Genomic DNA, 10,101 nt, shown 5'->3' with positions numbered 1-10,101 from the left:
CCGTCAATGGACTGGTTAAGCAACATTGGGGTTGGTTGATTCGTTGGGAAAGGATCTTTACCATAATTTCCTCAGTCTACTCAGCTGTAAATGAGTACCTATTCCTGATGGGGTAGGGTCTAGCTATGTGTTAAATAGCAAAACTCAGCAATGATGGAAAGAAATGAAGGATTAAACGACAACCACGTAAATGGAACCTCTGGCAACAGAGGAGCTTCGTCCGGCAGCCAGGTATTTAGCCCAATTGAAGGGGGAAGACGGTCAGGTACTTGGAGGTCGTCATCCAGCAACTGACAACCACAACGACATTAACCAACAACCAGAGATATTGGAGCTACAAAAAGCGAACCAGAGGAAGAAATGGACAAGAGAAGAAAATAAAGGAAATATGGAGATGCTACATCAGAAGCAACCCAGACGGAAGAGGAAGGATATAAAGAAAGGTTGGTCAACATCTGCAATGAGAGAATGACACCCCACAAAACAGAGCAGAGGCTGGCAGACCAAGTAAGGCACATAAAAGAAAAAGAACTGCCTTCTCCCTCCCCAACAGAAAAGAAGAACTTGAAAGGGAAATGTCACATGATAACGAATTACACAAAGACGAACTGAGAGACGTTGCCAGCAGAGGAGACAGGGATGATGAGGTATCAAACAACGACATACGAAGACACACGAAGAAACACCGACGAAGTAACAGAGAGGACGGAATGGGTATCAAAGATCAGACAATGGATGAAGCCAGATACAGAGAGAACAAAGATCCCCTCCATGAAAGCCTACAACACATTAAGGGAGAAAACAAGTGAGGTCAATGAAATAGATGGGCATAATACACACCACCAATATCACAGAAACAAATAACTTGACATATGCAGGAGCAAGATTAGTAGCAGAACTGATGGGGATTCGAACACCAACACCACCAGCACAACCAACCCAACCGCCTTGGAAAAGGCGCCTGGAAAAGCAAATCATGGTGATGAGATCTGACTTGAGTAAACTGAAGAGATGGCAGAAAAAAAGGCTAAGAAGCAAGAAAACAAGGGAGGAACTGGACGAGAAATACAAAGTACAAGAGAGAGGACTAAACAACACAATAGAAGATGTAAAACAGAGGCTTAAGGCCAAAGCACATATATCCAACGGTATATGAAACAGGAATAAGGGATACCAACAGAACAAACTATACGGAACCAACCAGAAAAGAGTTATACAGCCAAACTAAGAGGGGAAAGACAACCACCAAGAAATTCCTGAAGCCGAACCAAGTAAGAGACTTTGGGAAAACATCTGGAGCAATCCGGTATCACACAACAAACATGCAACATGGCTCCAGGAAGTCAAGGAAGGAGAAACAAGGAGAATAAAACAAAGATTCATTTGAACATCACGACAGACACAGTCAGGCACCAACTAAAAAAAGAAAATGCCAAACTGGAAAGCCCAGGTCACGATGAAGTCATGGATACTGGCTCAAAAACTTTAAGGCCCTACACCCAAGAATAGCAGAACAACTCCAGCATTGTATCACAAATCACCATGCACCCAAATGGATGACCACAGGAAGAACATCCTTAGTCCACAAAGACAAGAGTAAGGGAAATATAGCCAGTAACTACAGGCCTATCACCTGCCTACCAATAATGTGGAAGTTACTAACAGGTATCATCAGTGAAAGGCTATACAACTACCTAGAGGAGACAAACACCATCCCCCACCAACAGAAAGGCTGCAGAAGGAAGTGTAGGGGCACAAAAGACCAGCTCCTGATAGACAAAATGGTAATGAAGAACAGTACGAGAAGGAAAACCACCTAAGCATGGCATGGATATACTATAAGAAAGCCTTCGACATGATACCACACACATGGCTAATAGAATGCCTGAAAATATATGGGGCAGAGGATACAATGCGCAACAGGAACACAATACTTACAAGCTCTAGAATAAGACTAGCAGAGGTTAATATCGGGCGAGGGATCTTCCAGAGCGACTCACTGTCCCCACCACTCTCGTAGTAGCCATGATTTCCCATGACAAAAGTACTACAGAAGATGGATGCCGGTACCAACTCAAGAAAAGAGGCAACAGAATCAACCATCTGATGTTCATGGACGACATCAAGCTGTATGGTAAGAGCATCAAGGAAATAGATACCCTAATCCAGACTGTAAGGATTGTATCTGGGGACATCAGGATGGAGTTTGGAATAGAAAAAATGCGCCTTAGTCAACATACAAAAGAACAAAGTAACAAGGACTGAAGGAATAAAACTACCACATGGGAACAACATCAAACACATAGATGAGACGGGATACAAATACCTGGGAATAATGGAAGGAGGAGATATAAAACATCATGAGATGAAGGACACGATCAGGAAAGAATATATGCAGAGACTCAAGGCGATACTCAAGTCAAAACTCAACGCGGAAATATTATAAAAGCCATAAACACATGGGCAGTGCCAGTAATCAGATACAGCGCAGGAATAGTGGAATGGACGAAGGCAGAACTCCGCAGCATAGACCAGAAAACAAGGAAACATATGACAATACACAAAGCACTACCACCCAAGAGCAAATACGGACAGACTATACATAACACGAAAGGAAGGAGGGAGACTACTAAGCATAGAGGACTGCGTCAACATCGAGAACAGAGCACTGGGGCAATATCTAAAAAACCAGTGAAGACGAGTGTGGCTAAAGAGTGCATGGGAGAAGGACTGATGAAAGTAGACGAAGACTCAGGAAAATATACAGAGACAGGAGAATGACAAAACAGAACAGAGGAACTGGCGCAACAAACCACTGCACGGACAATTACATGAGACAAACTAAAAAAAAACTAGCCAGCGATGACACATGCAATGCTACAGGGGGAGAGCTAAAGAAGGAAACTGAAGGAATGATAACAGCGGCCACAAGATCAGGCCCTAAGAACCAGATATGTCCAAAGAACGATAGATGGAAATAACATCTCTCCCATATGTAGGAAGTGCAATACGAAAAATGAAACCATAAACCACATAGCAAGCGATGTCTGGCACTTGCACAGAACCAGTACAAAAAGAGGCATGATCAGTGCAAAAGCCCTCCACTGGAGCCTGTGCAAGAAAAACCAGCTACTTGCAGTAATAAGTGGTACGAACACCAACCTGAGGAGTGATAGAAAACGAATCAGGGTAAAGATCCTCTGGGGCTATGTATCAGAACAGATAGGGTTATACGGTGCAAAGACCAGACGTGACGTTGATTGACAAAATCAAGAAGAAAGTATCACTCATTGATGTCGCAATACCATGGGACACCAGAGTTGAAGAGAAAGAGAGGGAAAAAATGGATAAAGTATCAAAGACCTGAAAAATAGAAAATTAAAGAAAAGGGGATAATGGGATATGCCAGTGGAAATTGTACCCATAATCATAGGAACACTAGGCACGATCCCAAGATCCCTGAAAAGGAATCTAGAAAAACTAGAGGCTGAAGTAGCTCCAGGACTCATGTAGAAGATTGTGATCCTAGAAACGGCGCACATAGTAAGAAAAGTGATGGGCTCCTAAGGAGGCAGGATGCAACCCGGAACCCCACACTATAAATACCACCCAGTCGAATTAGAGGACTGTGATAGAGCAAAAAAAATAAATAAATAAATAAATAAATATGTCTTAGTTTAACCAGACCACTGAGCTGATGGACACCTCTCCTAGGGCTGACCCGAAGGATTAGATTTTTATTGAGGTGGCTGGAAACCAACTGATTACTTAACGACGGGACCTACAGCTTATTGTGGGATACGAACCACACAGCGTCGAGAAATGAATTTCTAATCACCAGAAATTAATTCCTCTGGTTCCTTATTGGCAGCAGCGGAGAGCGAACTCGGGCTACCAGATCGATAGGCTAGTAATAATAATAATAGTAATATTAATAGTAATAATAATTAGGATACACTTGCAAAGAGAGTATTATGAATAAGAGAAATTCAGATAATTCAGTAATTAATGACTAATTTCTTAAGGAGTTGCTATAACAAAAGTATAGCCAACCCTACCTAATTATCCTCGGTAGCAATGCAGACATAAATGCATATTCAGTTAAGAAAGAGCAAACATGACATTCTTTGTTCAAAAGATTATTATGGCCACGTAATTATGCTTTCGGCGTTAATTGAAATTCATTTCAACTAAGACATAGTCATAACAATGTGTGCAATGAGCCATCGCAATATATTTAGCGACCATCAAAAGGTTATTTCAAGTGAGAAAATGCGTCCGCCTACGCTTGGCGGATAGGAGTCTCTTGGAAAACACGTCATCAAACTCATAAACAAAATTCATATACGCTCGGGGTCGCCAGAAAAAAAAAAAAAACGAGAATGCAATATGATATACAGACACTATATCAGTCTCGGTACCAAAATAAATTCCTCCTTTTACGTCGCACTTTGTCGGGATATTTGATACAAAGTTGTATAAAAGTTAATATTTATGTTATTTTCGTATAGCGTCATATGATACGTGGAAAAGTCTGCCTGTCGATAGATAGAGAGATAGATTGATAGATGATAGATATATAGATATACAGATAGATAGGTAACTAGAGAGATAGATTGATAGATGATAGATATATAGATATACAGATAGATAGGTACTTGTTTTAGTAATCAGTAGATATACGCTTGTGCATTTGTATTAAAAAAATAAGCTACTTTTCCTTTGTTAGCATACCTGTAGATAGATAGGTTGATAGATTGACAGATAAATAGATGTACAGATAGATAGGTAATTGATTTAGTAAACATTAGATATGCGCTTGTGCATTTTATGCAAAAATTAAGCTCGTATATTTAGCCAATAAAAGTTAATTTCTTTATAATATCCACTCATTAATTGAATAGTAGCTTTACCTTCGATTCTGAGGACTTGAGAGAGAGAGAGAGAGAGAGAGAGAGAGAGAGAGAGAGAGAGAGAGAGAGAGAGAGATTCTCATCCAGACAACTGGTATGACTGCTAACCACCAACCATCTCCCACAGGTACCAACTTCTCCCCCAAAAGTCTACCTGGCAGAATCGTCACCTCTCTCATGTTCCTGGTGGCTCTGATCATCTGTTCGCTGTACAACGGGTCCATCACGGCCTTCTTGGTGATACCCTTTAAGTAAAAACAATTTATTTTGTCTTTTATCGTCAAAGTAATAATTTGTTCTGCTTTATATAATCTGGATGGATGAATTTAAATCTTTATCAGTCTTTCCAGCTGCATAGCCTAAGTGTCAGTTTCTGCTTTCGTTTTTGATCCAGGTTTTATTTATTTATTTATTTATTTATTTATTTATTTATTTATTTCTTTATTTACTTTTTTTAATCAGGTCAAAGCCAAGTGGCATAGCTCCTGTGTCAGATTCTGTGTCAACCATTTTTCTTTTATCAGGTCAAAGCCAATCAACACTGTGGATGACCTGTTATCAGCAAAGGTGACCCCAGTCGTGAGGGCTCAGACGAACATTCAAACAAACACAGTCGTGAGTAGGGAGATGTGAATAAAGATAGTTTATGTGTATGTATGTATGTGTATGTATGCGTTTGCACATGCATGTATATGCCCTAGTTATGCATATTTATGTGTATGTAAGTTTTATGGTGATTAAGGTCTTTGTATTGCGATGTTATGGCTTACTCATGTAATGTGGTAGGAGTATTCGGTGTTGTAAGAATTAATACATTCATATATACAAAAATACATATATAGAGGCACATATATATATGTGTATAAATATTACATATATATATAGATATATTATATATATATATATATATATATATTATAGAGATATATATATACATATATATATATATATATATATAAAATTAGTAGTTCCATTTATATCAATACCCCAAATAATAAAAGTATTTGCAGGAATTTACCACTTGTTGACTGAAACCACAAAGAAATAGGTCTTCCTGTTTTCCCTTAAAAAAAGAATATATATTATATATATATATATATATATATATATATATATATATATATATATATATATAAAGTATATATAACGAAGTGAAGGAATATACTAATTCATATTTCCATTCCTTTCAAGACTGTCACTGAGCTGGGATATCTTCATTAAAATGAACCACTATTTTCTGATCGAAATCATGCATCGTTTAGACGAATGAATCTTTCTACTTGAATATCATTCAAATTGATCTCGTCCAGTCACGTGACTTTCATTCATAAGATTTTCATTCACGGAATCTCACAGGTCATCCATCAAGCGTTCTTGCGGGGAGGGGGGTGGGGGGTGGTGGCACCTGCATCTCACCTGGCCACAGTTACCTGGTCGTAATCCTTTGAGTAATGGCAGGCCAGTAGGAACAATTTAAGGAATATCTCTGTGGGATATCTAGACGGAGGAGATTTCCCATTTCATTGGAGAGAGAGAGAGAGAGGAGAGAGAGAGAGAGAGAGGAGAGAGAGAGAGAGAGAGAGAGAGGTCATGTAATCCCCTGGATGTTTAGTGAGAAAATCTAGTCTTTCTCGACGATAATTAGAGGCTGATGTCTTGGAAGGAGAGAGGTAAAACGATCTTGTAAATAATATATATATTGATATATATATATATATATATATATATATATATATATATATGTATATATATTATATATATATATATATATACACACACACATACACACACACATATATATATATATATATAATATATATATATATATATATATATATATATATAATATATATATATATAATTCGCATTGCTTATAATATATGTAACACCACTAATTCGCAATGGTGGGAGGGGGGCCGGTAGTGTCATGCGCCTGACAGCTTGCACGTACCATAAGTGAATTATATGACGTGAATTAAAACAGACCATGAATTTTAAATGACACACACACACACACACACGAGCCCAGAGGCCTTACGGGGTCCACGAGGCAGAATAACACCCGAGTGCAATTCCCTGTAATTGTATTAAGAGGAATAAAGAGCACCAGTGATATATGCATTTGCTTCTGAACGGGAATTGCATGAAATATTAGCACTGAGGATAATGCTGCTTTTCTGTTAAAATTCCTCTCTCTCCTCTCTCTCTCTCTCTCGTCTCTCTCTCCTCTCTCATCATCTCATCATCTCTCTCTCTCTCTCTCTCTATATCCATTATTATATTATTATTATTATTATTATTATTATTATGCGTGACAGTAAAATATCTAATTATATTTGGTATTTTTCTCGTGGATGATTTTTCATGACATAATTAATGCTATTTTTACCTATGCCTGTATTTATGTAAGTATATACGTATAAACACACGCACATATGTATACTATGTAAGCACAGACGCATACACACACACACACACACACACATATATATATATATATATATATATATATATATATATATATTATATATTAACAGCGGGAGCGTCGCCCCCCCCGCTATTTTCATATTTGGTAAGCGTTTAGCCATTGCGGAAGGCGAACTGGTAACACTCAGTCCCTCCTCTCTCTCTCTCTCTCTCTCTCTCTCTCTCTCAAGGCGATCACTGGCAATAGCCTTCCACTCTCTCTCTCTCTCTCTCTCTCTCTCTCTCTCTCATTCTCTCTCTCTCTCTCTCGCAACCTCTCTCTCTCTCCATTATCTAAGGTCACCAAATCAGATTCGGAGCTACAAAAATATACGTTTATTCAAAGTAAAGTACTATTTGAATGATTCAGGTTCTTACAGGAGAATTAATGGAATGGTAATTCACAGATCAATTAACTCAGACCACATTTCAAACTCGCAAATTCTCACAAGTAAAAAAAAAAGAAAGAAGGTAGAGCCCAAGAAAAAAAAAATCACGTAACAAGCCCAGACCCAAAATTATCACTGAAAAAAAATGTTCTCTCAAGCTCTGATATTTCAACAAAAATTCTCCAATGTCTGACAGCAAGAACTTCTCACTGCTCATATAATTAATCTCAAAACGCCCATTTATGTAAATCACAACCCCGATAAATTACATCTCTCATAAGAAAAGGAAAAAAAGGAAAATAAAAAAAGGTAACAAGAAGTGAACTTCCCCATCACAAAGCACATAATATATGCATGATATACATAACCCTGCATTTCCCCCAACAAATGCAATATGCATAGTTACGGAATTTTTGACATCGCAACTTTTCAAGCTATCGGAAACGGCCAGAAAGCAACCCTTTACACGTGCACTTTCATGAAATCCTATGGTCAACATTTCCAGATATTGCAAAAACTCTGAGCAATCACCACTAGAGGAAAAGAGTCATCACACTGGACTCATCACAGCGCTTTCAGCAAAAAATCCACCTGCGGACACATCAGGTGCTCGAACTGCAGCATAAAAATGTCTAATCAGACTTCCAACTTCGGAAACCCATGATTCTCAAAAAAAGGGTTCTATACTGAAATCACGTAAGCACATTCCACAAAATTATCTCCAGGATATGACTAAGGTGTTCAAAATTTGTCTCAAAAGACATAACTTTCACATGATACTGCCCAATTATTTTAAAAAAATTATCACCTATCCGGGATAAAAAAAAACTATGGTAAACTCACAAGTCAGCAATTATATGCCTCTAAAAATAACTCACTGGTGAACATAAAAATGCAACATCTCCATAGGACTCGTAATGCAGTAATGCCACTCGCCTCCAATTAGTCACGAAACCAAAAAGAACCACAGAACTCTTCTCTTGGCTCGAAAAAACTCCAGAAATTCAACTCAAGAAAATAATCATAACCACAAAAAAAAGTCACCCCCAAAGATTAATGCCATCCACATATATACATATATCACCATATTAATAATAAAACCACTCCAGTGATAAAAAGATTTCCTCCATTTAATTAATAACCCCACCACCATATTCCCTCTTATTTCACCAATAACCACATGTTAATAAAACCACCACTCCAGTAACAAAAAAAATATTCACCTCTGTTTCACCAATAACTCCATGTGGAATAAAACAAGTCTCCAAAAAATATTATATCTCCAAGCAGGATAATAAAAAATGTAACTCCATCTCCAAAAAAATGCACTCAAAGCATCCAGCTGACACACTCATAAATATTGCACCATATCTCCTCAAAAAGGTGTCTCCATTTGCAACAAAGATGGCTGCAAAATAATTGAACTAAACATAGCTCTCAGCACCATAGGCCTAAACTGTGGAATATTTCCAAAAAAAATACAATATCAAATGGCCAAAAATATATCTCCAATATATTATATCTCCAATTCTCCAGGAAAATAACTCAATGTTATAGTAAAAAACTATAACCTCTCTGTTTATAACTGCTAAGAAAGTGCAAAAACTCGGCAAATAAAAATTGTCCAGGAAATTCCAGAAAAAATCACCAGTGTGCTGCAATTCATTATAACAAAACTCCAAATTCAAAGTGTCTAAGCAAAGACTTCTCTATATGCACTACGACATAAGCCACTAGAAACTTACCCAAGTTTCCTATTTCTGGCAAAGTTGTCACAAATACAACAAAGGTATTGTGCAAGTAACCCACAACTTCTGGAACACAAATATCCAGAGAAAAAAAATGTAGTGCCATTATGTATGCATTAAAAAAAATACAATAATTCTCCCATAAATCTCTCTGCAGCATCAAACAGCTGAAATCATAAACACGTTCCTGAACAATGACTCCAAGTCACGAACTGAGATATTAAGAAAAAAAAAATTCCCACAAACTGGAGAGAAAAATAAATTCAAATTCCCCCATGATAAAAAACTTGTGTCAGCGGTGGCTAACTTCCAAAAAAGGAAAAAAGAAAAATCAACGGCACTGTTAACTATCCCCCGTGACTCACGTAGATGTCAAGCAATTATCTGCTGAACTCATAAAAAAAAGAAAAAAAATGTGTCGTTAGTTCCTCCCAAATCCACAAAAAAAAACACCACCACCCTTGATAGCATTACAACACCCATGTTAGTATATAAAAAAATCACCAGTATTAGTATAAAAAACATCACCAATGTTAATGCTTGCCCATTCACCAAAATTCAGCACAAAAATTCACCAAAAGTTCA

At 37.6% G+C, this 10,101-nt stretch overlaps 1 protein-coding gene across 1 annotated transcript in view; it reads left to right on the top strand.

Moving 5' to 3' along the window:
• The window catches only part of LOC135200638 (uncharacterized), a 56,343-nt gene that overhangs the window by 24,175 nt on the left and 22,067 nt on the right, over nucleotides 1-10,101 (top strand). The window contains 2 exon segments of the mRNA XM_064229247.1: nucleotides 5,041-5,164; nucleotides 5,438-5,528. Of these exon segments, the coding sequence (XP_064085317.1) occupies nucleotides 5,041-5,164; nucleotides 5,438-5,528 (215 nt within the window).

This window comes from Macrobrachium nipponense, chromosome 27, assembly GCF_015104395.2.
Source record: "Macrobrachium nipponense isolate FS-2020 chromosome 27, ASM1510439v2, whole genome shotgun sequence".
Classification (NCBI taxonomy): domain Eukaryota; kingdom Metazoa; phylum Arthropoda; class Malacostraca; order Decapoda; family Palaemonidae; genus Macrobrachium; species Macrobrachium nipponense.
Note: the sequence above shows the minus strand (reverse complement) of the source record. Positions and strands in the feature narration are given on the sequence as shown.